General features: G+C 40.7%; 1 protein-coding gene across 1 annotated transcript; it reads right to left on the minus strand.

Annotated features, from left to right (window-relative positions):
* Positions 1-6,615: 6,615 nt before the first annotated feature.
* LOC138603668 (nuclear receptor subfamily 0 group B member 1-like) lies at positions 6,616-7,805 on the minus strand. Its single transcript, XM_069675544.1, has 2 exons — positions 7,265-7,805; positions 6,616-6,947 (listed from the first exon to the last, which is right to left on the minus strand). Exons 1-2 carry the CDS (start codon positions 7,803-7,805, stop codon positions 6,703-6,705), a joined length of 786 nt encoding a protein of 261 aa, XP_069531645.1. The 3' UTR covers positions 6,616-6,702.
* Between the last annotated feature and the right edge of the window lie 9,888 nt (positions 7,806-17,693).

A 17,693-nucleotide genomic window follows, 5' to 3' on the forward strand; every position in this document is an offset into this window, starting at 1 on the left:
TTTGACTGCAGCCGGCTTATCAAATGATACTTCTCTGCTTCACTTTTTTCATGTCTTAATTGGATAAATCAAAAGTGGCAGGTGAAATTATATTAACTTATTATAATCCAACTAAAACGCTACTACATTGAATTTTAGCAGTTGCCTTCCTCCAATTAAAAAATACAGGGAGAAACTGGCACAGGCAGGAAATTTAAAGTGAAACGCTGTCATCTGCTGGATGAACTTCACCCTGCACCTCATCCGACTAAGTCCCTCGCAATGCATGCTGGGAGGGAAGGACCCAATTTGGGCCATTATGGTAGAAGTGGGGTGATGGGTAGATCATTCAGTCATTATAAAAATCAGTCTAAATTGCCCCAGTTGAAATGTTTTTGCCATCCGAAACCTATAATTGTGAGGAATGAAGGTCTGTGCGTTTCCCTTTAAGGCAGCGCTCTGCCATTAGATAAACTGCTGCTGTTACTTACAAAGCACTTTTTATGGCTCCCAAACAAGCAATGATTTTTTATTATTCGATTCTCTGAATAACAGACCAAGCATGGGGTGAATACATAATGAAGATTTTACTATGTTACACTGTGTGTCAAAATGTTAAATGAGTTAAAATTGATGGCACTTTATAAAACAGTCCTGTCAGCCATGTATATTAAGGAATATAGGGATGTAAATTAATTCTGTTTGTAATAAATACTGACTCAGCGTATAGCATTTCAATATAATACAGGTTAGGTTTTGATTACTTTTCACAACATGAACCTGTCATGTTAATCTCATTTGACATGGCATTAACTGAAAGCTAAGGCTTCAAAATAGTCACTTTTGAATCCCAGCATGCTGAATTACTTCATAATGCTCATTGAAATATATAGATATTTTTAATGGAACCACTAATTTAGTTTAATACGATGGTTTTGTGCACCAGGATTATGAAAACTAACACTAAAACTAAAACTAGCAGTAAAAAAAATAAATGTGTTAATTGAAATAAAAATAAAAACTACAATTTTCAAAAAAAACAAACTAAAATTAGTCCTAAATAAAAACAACAATGAACAATGCAACATGAACGAAAACTAAATAGAATTGCAGGTAAAATCAGCTTGGTTATCAGTTTCCCCCTCGATTCATACTGTGGTTGCTATGCCACTTTGTCCTGCTCTGTTTGACTTCTTGAGAGACACTGGCTGAATAAAAAGGTCTAATGAAATGATGTCATGCATTCTTTCATCCTGCCCTTATCAGCTTCTTTAAATCAAGGCGTTTCTTTTAATACCTGAAAAACTAAAACTAATCTGAAAACGAAATAAACAATAAACTAAAAGTAGTCAATTCCTCAAAATAAAGCTAAAACTACTTATGAACTTGAAAAAATAACTAAAACTAAACTGAAATCAAAAACCAAAATGAAGAACTAAATAAAAAGAAAAACGAATGAAAATTTCAAAACTATAATACTACTACTATAATAGCTTTGTTGTGCACCAGCTTACTATAATAAAAAAATGCAAATTCAAAACCGGAAATGGCCACGCAAGGTGTGTTCGCAAGGCATTGTGGGTAAGATCGAGAAAAAATGTTTACAAGTTTCCTCGACAAATCGGCCGCGTTCCCTTGAGTTTTTCTGGATTTTTTGGTCAAATATCAGACCAGGTAAGCGCCTTAAACGTTATATGTAATTATGCAATGTTTGTCTCGGCTTGTTAGTTTGGTTTGAACTGTTAAAACAAATTGTTTGGTTGTTGTTGTAGGGAGAACAGCAACAACTCCTTTGTTTAATATAAATGTTTACAAACAAAAACGTCTTCAGGAAGTGTAACTACGAAAGTTACAAAAGCAGAGCAAGTTAAAATGATAGCATAACGTAAGTTTTTTGTATACTAAAAGATAAAAAGTAAACTGCTGGCTTATTTGACCCGCTGCACTAATTACCGGAAATACGTCACGTGCGTTAACTGAGAGTAGACTTCACTTCATAACGTTTCATGGTTTAATAGTCTAAATTAACTGCTTTAAGCGGATTAAATACGGAATATACAACATGTATAACCTTGTGAGCGGACTTTGATTGTGTAAATAATTTTTGAAGTCAAGTTGGTTAGCAGCAGTTTTTATTTGATTAATGGCAGTGCGCGTGCATAGACGTTGTAAATATGCGAGTTCAGTTAGCTAAAATGCTATATCTCATTTGTGTTCAGGATGAAGGTTAGAGTCGGCTCACAAACAGTTTTTCGTTTCAACAGTATAACTTAAAGTGGGATACAAATATTTGTAGCAATAATAATAAACTACCATCTTAATAATACTAATCTTTTGAGTTTAAACTACTGTTTTCTTGTTTAATTCAGACTAATCGTGCATTTGCCAGACATCATTACCTTGGCGGTTTAATAGATAGTTTCACTGCTACAACAAGTACAGCAATGTAATTGGCCTTGCCAGACTTAATGGAAACTATCCGACAACTTTTGTTGTTAACTGACTATAAATGTCCAATAAAGACAGGAAGCAGACTTTAATTGTTCGGTAGAGATTTGTTGGGTCTTTGTATTGATGTCGAATGATTGCATTAAACGTAGTGTCATATTGACAGGGAGTTGTGCAGTACTATTCGTATTTTCTTTATCACTTACACTACACAGATTATTTTAACTATTTAGTCTATAATTGCAACAAACACTCCAGCACACTGTCTCAAATGCATGGGTAGATTAACTAACCATCTATTGAAAATGTTATCTAATACATAGCCTATATGAATTGTAAGCATGCAGAATGAAGCTCTACTCTTTAAATGGCTTGTTCACCAATTTTCAACCTCAGTCCTATCATGCTATTATTGGGAGCCGTTATGGTAGGAAAAAAAAACGCAATTTCGCTCTGTGCCTTTGGAGGACACTATGTGCTTCTCCAATGGGCCCTGGAAAAACCTCCCCCAGATGACCCGTTTTACGTAGTCTGGTCAGGGAGCTTGCTTAACTACGCTTCCTCAATCTAGGACACCCGCCTCTGAGTAAACTAGTATTTTTACTCGAGCGGCTCTCTTTTCCTCTTGCTTTTCTTACACTCACAGGTGTAACCACGTCCTCGCTGGGCCGTTCCTTTCAGAGGGAGGGGCGCAATGCACGCTGGGTGTTGTAGGAATGTAGAATGGGCGAAACCACGAGCTGTTTGTACAACTTTCTCCACAGCTATGGCGCCAATTTAAAGTATTATTTCTTCTGTCGAATACAGAGAACACCAGCTTTGACTGACAGTGGCTTTTTCCAGGGGCGAATTGCTCCTTTAAGCTCTGTGTGTAGGAATGGAGACTTGAGTAAATAGTCGTAAATTGATGTTTATATGTTAAGCCTTCCTATTTCACATACAGAATATTATTGAGTGAAAACTGACAGCCACTTCCTGTTTAAGTTGGCTTCTTTTGGTCACAAAACAATTTACGTGATGGAGGTTTAGCACCGAACATAGAAAGTAATGAATGCAAGTTTGACAGTGTGCAAAAGTTTTCTAGCAACTTTGGATCCTCTCCGACACACGTCAGAGAGAAAGTGAGAGAAAGAAATGTATTTCTCCCAAATACATCAGCCCAACCTGACCTTTTCAAATGTCCTGTTCCACGAACCAGCCAAAGTGCAAAGAGTTTGATTCACTTTCTGTTAAGATTTAGAAAACTTTATTAAGTGTGTCTGATCATTCTGCTCATCAAATACTTGTCTCAGCTCAAGACATGTATATGTTGTAATGCTAAGAATTTACAACAGGTCAGGGTTCGATTTAGACAGTGTTAGAGGTCCACTTTTAGTGAGAAGTATGAGTTTGTGTACACAGGATCAGTCTGTATTTCATGTTGTAGCCCACTGGCTGTGTTGTTTATGGTATGATTTCCTGCACTGAAAGGAAGCTGCAGTAATCTGAGACCAGCTTTAGCTGGTGTGAGACTCAGGAGCATTAATGCAAATGCTGGAAAGATTGTGGTGCTAATACTTAAGGCTAAGCTTAAATGTCTATTGCTGCCTTGAAAGGCTGCATCCAGAGGAGAAAAGCCCTGAGAGGACGAGCTCAGCTGTACTCATTGTTATAAGCAGCAGAAATGAGAAGCTGGTAACTTTTAGACTTTGATACCTGACTTTTAACAATGCAGAGCTGGTAGCCTTGAGGGGAGATTGAAAAGCTTTCAGTGAAGAGTCTCAGAAATATCAAGTGGTCACTGCGATTTAAGTGCTGCAATGTTTCTCTGTGCTTCACTGCTGATGGCTGTCAAAGTTGTGTAACTTGTGTGTGAGTCAGACCTTATTTATCAGACCACAATATCCTGTCAGCAGTGAAATATTTCCTTTTGAGCTACCAATAGCATGACTAATAAATGATGTGGTACCTGTTTAAACCTAAATCCTACCAGCTGGGGTCCCCACAGCCATAGAGGTGATGTTTTTGCTTATCTCACAGGTGCTTTATTCTGTCTTTTCAGTTTTTCCTGACCTCGTTCCAAATAACTTCATATCAAGAGTTTCTGTTTTTTGTGCTTTTTAAAAACAGCGCCGTCCTGTGGGACCCCAGTTAAAAACATTCAGAATTGAATGCTTTTAAAAATAGCTTCAAAATGTGTAAAATATCACTGATATGAACAGAGACATTATAAGCTGGGTTCATTTCAGGGCATCGTGTTATAATCACATCCAGCACTATAACTTTGAATGACTCAGAAAAACATCTTCCTGCTAAAACAAAGATGGGGAATAAGTGTGCATCATGGGAGGTGATTCAGCATGAAATGTTAATTCTCATTATGAACACAGTGTCCCGCTGCATCAGTGGGGATAATCTGCAATATCGTTTCATGTGGTTTAATTCAGGCTGCTATTTCCCAGGTAACAGCGTCCTCCAACACCTGGGAGCAGAGAAGGAGAAGAGGAACAGCTCAGCGCCGGCTCCTCACGATATTAATAAAGGAGCCCTCAAAGGAAGCCTCGCTGAGAGGAGATGTATTTACTGAAGCTGTCCCAACAGAGAGCTGGAGCTGAGGTGTGCAGCCTGCCTGAATGCTGTTTTAATTGACACCAATAACTTTACTTTTTTGTACGTGTGGTATTTGTGATGAAGAATGTTGATTTAACAGCTATAAAATGACCTCAGTATACCTGCAGGAGTTTATAGTATTGTTCATTATTCCCACTTATTAATTTGACTACTTTTTGACATTTGTACTATGCATATTTGTTTGCAGAAATTCATGGATCATTGTCTCCGCCAGTCAAACTGAGCATCAATGGTAGGCACTGCTTCATACTTTTCCTGTGGCGTCTAAAGCTGTGACTCTTTAAAACACAAACGCATGGAATCACATGAGGCTGTGCTTAAACTATGTTTGCTTATTGATTACATTTTTTGGTTGGTTGTCTTTGGTGTCATTTTCATGGAAGCTTAAAGGCTGTTTGTTTCGTAGAAGCAGAAGCTCTGCAGCTGCAGTTGATGTTGTTGAGTTACGGTTATAAGGTTGTACTTTGATGTATGTGATTTGCTGAGAGAGGATTGTGGGATATGGATTGAGTTGAAAAAGAAAGTAAAAGTATTGTATAAACTGCAGCTGTCTTTAGAAAAGTACCTACTTTGCATACAATATGCATACAGTTGAAGCATACAATTTCATGATTATCACATTGCGCCTTTAATTTTGTTTAGAAAATGATTCTTTAAGATGTTAGAGGTCAACCCGGGAAGGTTTGCTGTTGTTACTTGGGAATGTATCTTGCTTCAACTTATACTGAGAATTCTAACATGCAGTATTGTATTCACATCAGTAAAATTACAGCTTTGTTGGTCCTTCATATTTATGTCACTTCTGTTTCTTTGCTCTCTCTGGAGCTCAGTCTGTGAGACACACCTGCATCCATGCAAAGGATTGCTGGTCACAATAGCCAAAATAAGGGCCGCTGCTTTAGCTCAGTTGGTAGAGCAGGCGCCCCATGTACAGAGGCTACAGTCCTCGATGCACTGATCGCAGTTTCGACTCCAAGTCTGCCGATCATTTGATGCATGTCATCCCCTTCTCTCTACTCCCCTCATTTCCTGTCTCTCTTCAGCTGTCCTATCTAATAAAGGCAAAAAGACAAAAAAAATACTGGCTTGTATCCTGAGAAATGCGGCCATATGTAGTATTGTTGGAACGTTGTGCATACATGTTTTGGGATAGTTAATCTTCCTGGCATTATTATAAATATAATGGAAGTTTAGGTATTGAAAAAAGCCCACATGATTTGGATCAGATGACTGCTGGTCTGTCACTGTTATGTTGTGTGGTGTGTGGTTTTATTTGGACTCGTATTGATTGATTTTTCTTCTATCGGAGTCTCTTGATTGGGACCTCTGTAAGCATAGAGCTACTGTTCAGACTGGTGTTAACTCTAAATACTGGCCTGTATGTAATGACAGTTAGAGATGCAAGGACTAACAACATAACAGTTTAAAGTCACCGTGGTCATCCTCACTCTCACTTGGTCTTTTATTGAGGTCATCATGGCCGGAGTGATCCTTAGTGTCCTTACAAAAACCATAAAAAGTCAGGATGTGCAGCAGGGCCGTCACCCCGCGTGATGGTTTCTTAAAGTGTTTAAATGTATAATAAAACTACAGAGATATGTGTATATACATGAGCACATTAATCAATAACATATATTCCTATCTTTCAGTCCCAAAAGTCTCCCTTCATCTCTCATAAAACAGATCGAGCACGTGTCCCTCTATGCTGCTCGTCCCCAGCACGGGTCTGAAGAACAGTCCTGCCACCGCGTCCGGATCCATGGACCGCAGCGCGCTCAGGACCGCGCGCAGTCTGCCGAACCGTCCCGCTTTATTACCCCGGTGGACCGTTCTCACATGCTCGTAAAGCGCGCGCTCGGCCTCCGTGTGAAGCGCCCTGATGTACTCGCGACACTCCAACTCCGTCGACTCTACAGGACAGACACAAACAGGGAGAGAAATTCAGACTGATAAAAGACGCAGAAATTACGCACGCAAGTTACGCAACCTGTTACAGCATCAAAAGAGACACAATACTATTCATTAACCTAGTTTGACTATTATAACCTGATCATTTTAAAAGAGGAGATTAAAAATGTATAAACTAACAGTTTAACTAACCCGCCAAGGGAATATAATTGTAAAAGTTTTAAGCAAGGACGCACGTAGTTAATATGTCAGTCTGTGATTAATTAACAAACAGACAACCTTTAAAGGTGTTTAGTGCCAGCTGAGTGTTCTTTCTTACCCGGGCTAAACAGTAGCGCTCCCTTCAGAAACGCGTATTCTTTGACGCTGATCCGCAGTCCGCTACACCTGACCAGGAACATTTTGATCCCCTCTGCGTCACTGACCGGCACCCCTGGGTCTTCAATCTCGGTCGGGTTGTGTGTTAAAATCTTGTGTGTTAAAATCTTGTGTAACAGACTCGGCTGCTGCGTCTCCACCGTGTCGAAGTCCACTGAGTCCTGCACCATGCCCAAAACCAGCAGCGGCGCCCAGCTGCTGCGCACGAGCCGGAGCTGATCCTCCGCCGGCAAACCCCGAAAACACGGTACATGTTTCACGAACCTGAAAGTTTTCACGAGCACCTCCGAGGCCGATTTGAAAACTAGCCGCGGAGCCCGGATCGCCACCAGTTTCCTCTTGGACGCGCAGGAGCAGAGCTGGTGCTTGTTGGCGGCTCTCTCCAGCTGTTCCTGCGGGCTGAGGGCGCCTCCGTTCAGGATGCTGAAGAGGATGCTCCCCCGCGCTGCGTCCCCCCGGTCCATGCACTCACAACACGACATTACGCTGCTCTGTCCGATTCATTATGATTATCATCTTTTTTTATAGGGTAGAATTTGGGCACCAGCCCTCCCTGAATACAGCAAAACAAACGTCCGGTCAATATTTTCACAATAAGAGCATAACTATAGAAGCAGGTAGGTATGTAGCAACTACATGAGTGATACATTCACTCGCACTTTTTTGGTATTAGTATATTATTGATTACTTGTATTTTTAATGAATCAATTTATAATTGTTATATGATTATATTCTAAGTACCTCAAGTTTGTAGGAGTACTTAACAGTGATAACAGTACACTGAAAACATGATGACTGCAGACTGTAAACGATTAAAGTTTAGTACTTCCAATAATTGAAGCATAACAATGTATAGCTTTGAGCACTCATCGTTATGGTAACTTGAATATTAACTCAATGGTACGAATTCCATTCAGTAGGTAGAAATTAAATGGTCAATTATTTTGTCTTTAATTTAAATTTTCTATAAAACAGTTTGAAATATGTTTGGAATTTATATAAACAAAGTAAATAAGTTTAGTATTTTTTGCAACTTTAAACTCAGTTGTGGTTCATTGAGGAATCTGCAGTACAAATGATTTAATGTGGAAATAGCTAAGTAACTTTTCTGGATGCTCCTGGAGGTCCTCCATGCTTATTGTTTTGATGTGGCGTTGAAGTCAGGTGACGTGAAGATTGTGTAAGTCTGTATGTTTCATGCAGGAGACTGGGGTCTGTTCCCTGTGTGAAAAAAGGTTGACTTCTTTTTAAGTTATACCACTGCTTAGTTTGCTTTAATTACTTTAGTTTCCCTTCACAAAGCTCTATACTCGGGTTTATTCTGTATTTACTATTATTTTTGAATAATGCAGAAGTAGGCGTATATTATATTTATTTTATGCCGTGATTATTGTTAAAACCTTTGTACAGGTATTGTTTGTGTAACATTTTAATTGATTTCTCCCTGCCTCTGGGTAATTCTGCCTCCTACCTGCTGTTGTTTTATTGTGTACAGTTGTAAGTGTACCACATTTTCCTGTAGACTATCGAATCAAGAGTCTTAAGAGTTTTAAGATGAGCGTGTTTTCTATGTTAGATGGAAATTGCTACCAATCAAAAAACAGGGTTGACGATGCAATAGTTGATAACATTTGCTTCAAATACGTCCCTGCAAACATTTCTCGGTTGCATAGAAATTAAACTCAGGGAAAAAGTTTGACTTAAGTATTTTGACATCTTTTAAATACGAAGCCTTCATTCTGAAAGCAAAAACCAGCTGACATCAAGTGTTACTCATGCTGCAGCTGATTTGATGCAACCTCCAAACAGGCTTATTGTAGGCTAATGTGTGGCATCAGGCTGGCCCAAGCCTCTGAGAGGCCCTGGGTTGGAGCTCATTTGAGGGCCCTTAGCTCATTGTTTATATGCCTGAAACATCAATCATGTGTGAGCTTTGCATAAGCACCCATGTGTTTGTTTATTATGAGTGAAACAGACCCACACAACAGAGCGGATTGTATATTGTGCTCAGTCTCTGAGGCCTCATTTGAGATGTTTTGAAGCAGTGTGGCACACTGTCAGAGGTTGTGCTTATAGCGCTGGCAGCTCTTACAGGTGGAGTAATCATCGGCATGTTACTGAAAGTTTCCAGGCAGTGTGTCTTTAATCTGTGCACGTTTTGCAGCCCCTGTTGATGAAAGTGGTCACCTTGTGTTGTTTCTGATCTGGTTGACTCGTGTTTTCGCCCCTTTCTCCATCACTGTCCCTTTTAGCTTTTGGTTAACTTGCCATGTGTGTTTGTGTAAGTAAAACTCTCTAAAGAGAAATGCCCTGCTTCTTAAATTGCTTAATCGGAGCCAATAACAGCAGCACTGATGGTCTGATTTGCTTTATAGGACATACAGAGGCATCTACATTAATTTTAGCCAGTTTTAACGCCAATTCAAGTCCTCATAGTAGGTTTGAAGTGTGGTTTACTTGTGCTCAGCAGATTTTTTTTTAGCATAAGAGCTGTTGGTGAAAACTATTCTAGTCTGCAACCTGAGTAACTTCTTTATTCAGCTGCATTTGCATGTTGCATGTGACTGGTCCTATGGACTAATGTACTTTTAGTAGCAATGGTCCACTTGTATCTTAGCCAGTGTTGGGGTCGTTACTCTTTAGCATCCCAGAGTCATCACTGTGATTGTGTATGAATGATTGCATGTGAGGAATGGAAACTTAAATGAGATGCATTGTCACATAATTTCCAGTTAACAGTATAACGTTAAATCTTACATATGCCCCCGTATCAGCATGAATCCCTATCCTAATTAGGAGCTGTCTGTATTTTGCCGAGTATGTTTCTGAAAGACGGCGATTCTACAGCAGAAACGGGCAACGTTTCCTCTACTAAACGATTGCTACAGGCCTGTTAATCTCTGCGTTTGTTACCTGTTGTCGAAAAGCAAGCTTTGGCTGCTTGGTTGGGGTCGGCATACACTCAGCTTGAGCGTCACTCTGGTTCCTGGGGGTCTTTCGATACCTGCTTTGTGTTCGCATGTTGCTTTAGCAGGTGCGTGGTTGTGTTCAGAGCAGTGGAGAGGTGCTTCTGGCCTGGACACAGTTTGCACTTTACCGTTACAGTTGTAGGTCTCTCTGCCATTTTGCCTCATCTCCGTTTGGACTGTAGCCAAGTCGTGACCGGAGGTCCAGCGATTGTTGTGCGCGCAGCATGCACTGTGGCAGAAGAAAAACGTCTGTAGCGCAAGTAACAACATAATTGTTTGATTAGTAAGGGTAATGTGATTACAGACAAAAGTAATGTGATTACAGTAAGCCAACAGTGATCTTAACGTCTTGATGTTTTGGGCGGCTCAAAGTAGTCGTCTTTAAAGACGCACGTTTGGCCTTGGAGCAACTACTTCAGTTTTAAGTAAAATAATCTACTTATTGTATGTTTCACCCGCGAAGGTTCATTTTTATTCCAGCTTCTATTACACATTTGATTCATGTACAATCAGACGCTGATGCAAAACAGGCATAATGGAGTCTGACCATGTAAAGCCTTGTAGGCGCTGAAAGGAAGCGCAAACGTTCGACTGGAAGCCAAATGTGAAGTTGTCATACAGTTTTTCTCAGTCTTGCAGGAGAATTATCTCCTTTTTTGTCACATGGTAAAGGACCGTAAAGTTTTCTAACACTGAATCGAAGCTCATGTCATCAGTAGTTTTTTCCTACAGCATGCAGCCATTACATTTCTATTGCATTTCCTCAGCCACTGGTTTTAAAGCAACAGAATGACACACCATCAAAGGAAAGCTGCCCTCGCTGTGTAATTACCTGACAAGGCCAGACGTTTGTCCTTGTCCAGAAAACTGTTTCTATAGTAACAGAGCGTTACAGAAAACATATGTCTGAGTTCAACCCAAGAAACCAATCCGGATGGTTATACAAAGATCATCCTGTGGGATGAATATTATGCAGAAATCTGAAGGACTCTGGCGCTTTTCATCAAAGTTTCTGCTAATGATCCTTTACTGTGTTTCTCAGGGTTGTTTATGTGAGTTTCATTCATCATCAGGGCCTTTCACACCTTTTCAGACTGCACTTAAACACAATCCAATGCCGAGAAAAGCCTTGAGTCAAAACATAGAGAGCTCCTTTTGTAACAGTTTTGTCTTTATATTCGGTTTATTAGAAGAAGACCTTGTGCAGAGAGGAATGTATGATGCAGTCCTTTCTGAAACACTCGCCGTGTACCAGATGGGTTTTAGGGCGACCGTCTGACTGATCTGTTTGCTCATATGTCGTATTACCTGCCTTGTACAATGGAGGTACTAACAACTTAGATATTAGACAGCATTGTAGGCAATAGGCCGTCTCTTTTGAACTTTTAATAAGAGAAATGCTTCAGTGTGAGTCGTTGCTTTGTGACAAATACAGTCGTTTGACAGTGTATTATGCTGCTTTAATATCTCAGCTTTATTTAAATGTGAAGGACATAACTTTTGGAAGGACTTTTTTGTTGGCCTTTTCAGCTTTGGCTCTTCAACAGTCTGTAAAACTGCAAATGCAAAGGCTCAGTCACCTGCTTTTTTTGTCTTGTGCTTTATGCACAAAAGGTTAGTCGTCACAGTAGTTGTTGTGTGACAAGTTTAACTTCAAAACCCTGCACTGTACTTTCTCTTTGTAACATTTTTAAAAACGTGTCTGATGCTTGCAGGTCGCCATTCTACGTTAAGTTTGATCGAATGATGTTTGACTGAACATAGTGAACATCTTCCATCTATTAGTTTTTTCTGTATGGAGCTGTTCAGATATTTATAGATAGCAGTTACAGTGCAGGATCAGTTTACATTTGTACTTCTGAAACACAAAATGCAGTTACCCTCTGCATTGGACCAAATGCGAGTCGACTACGAGCCTTCTTGAATGATTATTTTAATCGTTACATTTAAAGGGGCGGTCCTGAAGATTAAAAACAAGTCGTGTCCATCTCTGACGTGCTCTGAAATATGTATGCAGAACAGTAACTTTTTTTGGCAGCTGCAAACCCTTCAATAATCTTAAGCTTCAAACTCATCTGTACGCGTCACAGATTCAATTTACGACTAGGTTACAGCCTCTGTTGCAGTGTTCGTAGACGTATTATTGCTGTAGCACAGACACTCTCCAAGTGAATCAAATTCTCCCAATACTGAGTAAAACAAACAATGGTTCACGAGTACCTGCTGACCTCTCATCATATCACAGGATTTCCTGCTTTCTCAGCTCAAAGCACCAGATTCATAACTGTAGGAGCAAACAGTGAGTTATCCCTGCTTCAGAGCCCGAGTACACAGTCCAACAAGCGTCTCAGCAAACAAACTGCGCTGGAAAAACAACAGTCCGCCACGAAGCGAAGCCCCGAAGATGAGCCAGCAAACTCCCCGCTCCGTTTAGCACCGAGTCATTCCATCAGTCCCGTCCGTCTGTCTCCTGAGGTAAAACATCAGTCACTTATCAGCTCATCCCATCTCCCCAGACTGATAGGTTCAACCTTGGACAGCCGGTGAGCAGACAGGCAGCATATCAGTGCTGTCAGAGGAGGACCGGTTATCTCCAAACTGTCAGCTTTTCATGACTTTGCAAAAACAGGCTGTTTTTAATTGTGATTGTGTTTCAAGAGCGACGATGAGACCGAATTATCTCAAGCTTCTAGGTTCATATGTTAACCTGCATTTACCTTCAGGTTACATTAATGTAGCTGTACCCGTATCCAAAGTTTTTCTCTGATTGTCCCTTTTTTCAGTTAAGTGCCGCAACAAATTCCTATAAACCTGTAAGACTCCGGTTTATCAGAGTTCTTCATAAGACGCTGGAACATTTCCAGGGGACTAGTTTTTGTCGTGGGCTGCAGGGCGGTGCAGTGGTTAGCACTGTTTCATCACAGCTAGAAGGTTCGGCTGTAGGGTGGCCTTTCTGTGTGGAGTTATCAATCTACCTGCTGTTGGCGGGTAAGCCAAAAAATGTTTTTACTGGCCATAAAAACAGTGGTAGAAAAAAACTAATACATTTACTTTAGTACTCAACTTACTTACTGACCTATTATTCTGAAATAGGCCGTCCTGCACAGTGAGCAGGCTACCTTAAGTTATGGTACTGTAAGAATATTTTATTTTAACTCTTGTTAAAATTTTAATTGCAATGGAGTATTAATACACTCTGATATTACTCTGTTTCTTGAGTGCTTATTTCATCACTGCAACAAAATAAACTCTTCATTAGTGCAGCTCATGAATCACTGCACAATGAAACTTGCAGTAGCTCTGATCAAGCACTCATAGTTCTCTCTGTCTCACTCATCCGGCAGTCATTTACAAGCTCCTCCGTTCAGACAGTGACCATACTGTAGCTCAGCTGTTAGCGACTGCCTCTGCTGCCTCCTGCTAGGTGTTTCAGGTCTTTAGCTTCTCCTCCCGTAGTGACAGTACTGTAGTTCTGTTACAGTGATGGCTCTGTTACACCTGCTACATTGCAGGTGCGCCGGTGCAACCAGCGAAAGTGTCAACTCATACTTATCACATTGTTGACGCACTAGAGCCCTGCTACGCAAGCTAAATAACAGAAGCGTGTGTGCGCCGATGGTGGTCAGGGAGGGTCAATTAAAGGATTGTGATACAATTATTCACGCCAGCGACGTGCAGAGTCGTTGCTAAACAAAACTTAGTCAACAACTTAAAGTTGGTTTTGTAGTGATGGGAGCACCCGCCCCTGGCCCCTGACCTCATTTATTGTAGTCCCCAAATTAGATTTTTACCTGCATTTGGCGAGTGGCAGGTGCTAATTTTGGACCCTGCATGTGTGGGTTCCCTCCGGGTTCTCCGGCTTCCTCCCACAGTCCAAAGACATGCTCATTAGGTTCATTGGTGACTTTAAAATTGCCCGTAGGTGTGAATGTTAATGTGAAAGGTTGTCTCTATGTGTCAGCCCTGTGATTGACCAGTGACCAGTCTCGCCCAATGACAGCTGGGATAGGCTCCAGCCCCCCGCGACCCTGAACTGCATAAACGCTTTAGATGATGGATGGACGGATTGATAGTTTTTGTCGTGTTTTAAGTCACTGTTGTTAACCTGAGATTAAAGAAATTAAAGCTAATTTTTGTTGACTGTTTTTGGATCTTTTCTGCCTCCCGATTTTCTGGACTATTGGAACAAATAAACATACAGTAGGTTGTCTATCTGAGTTTTGCTTTTGAGTCCAAGCCACTCCAAAATACGAATGTAACAGTACGATCTGACTATGATGGAGCCAGCACGCCCCCACCAGCCTTTGCTACCATCCTCTTGGCATAATTTTGGATCACTCGACACATTTATTTTAGTACAGAGCCAGAAATGTTTTGCTGTTTTGTGAAAGATTGAGTAAGCTCTCTTCAGATGAAGGTTTCACCTCTCTGCTTCCCTGCGGCCTCCTGACTGCAGAGCCTGGTAGTTACTTGTACCAGCTGGAGCTAGCTGCAGGACTGCTGGGGGAATATTGTCATTCTGTTTCTTCATATTGTGGTTTTTATCTTTCCTGTACAGCACTGACTGGATGATAGTTAATTGAGCAGCATGTAGGTCTCAGAGCGTGTGACTTGTGTTTTTGCCTTCTGACTGTGGCGTCCTGTTTAAACCAGCCTGTTGAGACTTCTCCCCCCTGCACGGCTCATATCACGCAGGTTCTTACATCACTTATTGGATTGAAGCTGTAGCCTGAAGGCAGACACTCAACATGTCCTTGATGACCAAACTTCAGTCAGCCGCTTTGATGTTCATTATTCCGAACTTGTTGTGAACTCGGACAATCTCGTACTTTTAGGGGCAGCCAGAGTGTCTCTTTAAAAAACTTATATTTGTAGTCTTTGTTCTTTCCGTTTTGACAAACAGCCAGACAGGCAGTGAAGGAAAAACAAACCAGGAGAATCAAATATAAGTTTGACAGATGAAAAAAATATTAGGAGGCGAAATAATCTGTTTAAACTTTTCAAGTGGCTGTGAGGAACTTTCAGTTTAGGTTGTTTGAATGCCCCCTGTAGACAAAAGGTTCAACTAGTGTGAAGATCTTGATCTGGTTAGGGAAGTGTGTCAAAGAAAGAGCCAGCTTTGATATGCTAAAGTAAGGTTAATAACAGCTATATGACAATGAGGAGACTTTGTAGACTTCGTTCAGTAACATGACTGTTCATGCTTGAAACATACAGCTAACAGCATCCTTGATGAAGCTATAGTTATTAACCTTCCCATGGGAGCAAGGCCACTATGACTGTTACGTGATAAGCCAGTTGTTTTACAGTCATGTCCACAGGCACATCTTTCAATGTATTTCATAAATAAAACAGACAGCTTGTCTTTTTTCCCCTGGACTGTTCAAACAGTGTCCTGGTTACCTCATAGATTACACCGTGTTCTGTTGAGTGATAATGGTGTTAGATAGAAATGGCTAGCTCTGCTGAGACGGCTCCGAGTCTGCACCGATCATTTAAAGTTAAATATCACTACTGTACCCAACCGTCAGGGAAGCTAGCACTAATGAAACACCTCACCAAACAACCACAGAAGTTTCCCCGTGTCTCTCTGTCAGACAGTCTCATCTGTAAAAGTACCTCCTCTTTGTTCTCTGGTTCATAAAAGTATCCTCCTTGAATGTGATTTCGTAATTTCCATAATATTGTATTTTCTTTAATTTGTTGTCTCTTTTACAAGCCACAAACCTGAACAGCTGTTATGATATTGCGCGCTGCATGCATAGGTATACAGGGCTGTATGTGGAGTAAGGCAGTGAGAGGGACAGGGCTCTCTGACGCCAGGGTGAAGCGGTGACTAGGGCTCTTTAAAGTGGCTAAAGTACGTGGTACTCCTGACCCCGTCTGCAGCGGTGCTTAGCTTCTGTGTATGAACTCCAGCCAGCTTCTCCTAACGGGGGACGTGCTGACAGTTATATACTGTACCTCATAACTATCCCTTTAAAATGATTTGTCTGAATCCTACCCTGTGACCGGCATGACGGGTATGAAGATGGCTAACTGGAAAAGCAGTCACTCTTCTTGTGGTCATGCTTGTTATGTAGGTGATCTCGAGGCATCAGCATCGGTACAACTGAGTCTGTTTAATTTCCAGTTAAAGATGAACAGCCCTGCTGCGATAGCTAACAATTCTATTTAAAAGACCTTGTAGCTTATGTTGGAAAGTTTGCTTTACATGTTGAGCTCTCTGAGAGAACTTGTTTCTTAGTACCATTGACAGATTGTAATGTACACATGTATGTTCTGTTTGATGGCACATATTAGAGCAGAATATTATTACGTCGCCTTTTCATTACGATGTGCATGTAAACACTCTTTAATATTCAATCTCAAGGGCGCCTTAGATGAACAGGCCTTGTTGGACCCAACTTGTAAACCTTGAACAGTTTCCGCCGAGGCTTTGCAATCCTCTTTAATAACCAGACACTTGTCTCGCCTTGAAAACTGTGCTTCAAATCAATACAGGCAGGAATCTGTTCATTATGAGAGCATGTTATTTAAGCAGGGCCTGGCAGCAGTTTGAACCAGGCTTTATCTATGCATGAGGATATCAAGGAGTTTTTGAATGAGTTGAAAGCAGAATTATGACTACAGCAAACAATGCAATGTGTTATTTATGAGTAGATTTGATTTTATATAGACCTTCATTATGCTTTCCTTGTGGGCATGACATTGAATATAGAGTAGATTTGCATAGTCGTGTCTGTGGGAGCGTCTCTCATTAAAGTCGGATCATCGGGAAATCCAAAAGACAAATCTTTACTCGTTTCAAAAGAGCGTTGAGACAGTGTTCAGAAATAGTTTGTTAGACTGAATTAAATCCCTGTTTGGTTTCTAAATCTGTATGTAAAATACAAAGGAATAACTATACTAACATGTTAACTGAAAGGGGAATCTACACAGGCGGATTTTTGACACACGTGTGCCGGGACAGAACTGCTCCGATGTTATTCAACGCTGCTATCTCCACCAGCCGCGTACGCTGCGCGGGAGGTGGGCATAATACCATGTGATTTTCTGCTGCTAGTTTTACGCATTGGTCTAAGTCTAGAGGCAAGATTAATTTGAAAGAGCAGTGAATATGTACATTTCCTTGACATCTGCTTATACCAATCCTATTAATTCATTCTCATTTGACTTCTACATCCTGCATAAAAACAGAATTTATGCACAATTAATAAATAAGTCTACAAGTCGGTTGCAAATGACTCATGACACACTTTTTGGCCTCACTGCCACCCCTATTTATGGCCAGGAATCGCAACTAGCATTGGCTAACTTTGAGACTCTTTGCTGTAGTCGGTGTAGATCCCCAGTTCCTCTCTCACACACACACATCAGAAAAGAAGCAGGAAGGCAGTG

This window comes from Semicossyphus pulcher, unplaced genomic scaffold (assembly GCF_022749685.1).
Source record: "Semicossyphus pulcher isolate SPU_LCO1_2020_fin unplaced genomic scaffold, fSemPul1.0.p SCAF_24, whole genome shotgun sequence".
Taxonomy (NCBI): domain Eukaryota; kingdom Metazoa; phylum Chordata; class Actinopteri; order Labriformes; family Labridae; genus Semicossyphus; species Semicossyphus pulcher.

What these genes read in the sequence shown, in the direction of transcription:
- LOC138603668 (XM_069675544.1), bottom strand. Translation starts at nt 7,805, where the DNA reads ATGTCGTGTTGTGAGTGCATGGACCGGGGGGACGCAGCGCGGGGGAGC. An exon ending in AGCGCTACTGTTTAGCCCGG is followed by an intron (nt 6,948 to 7,264) that starts GTAAGAAAGAAC and finishes TCTGTCCTGTAG; the next exon opens with AGTCGACGGAGTTGGAGTGT.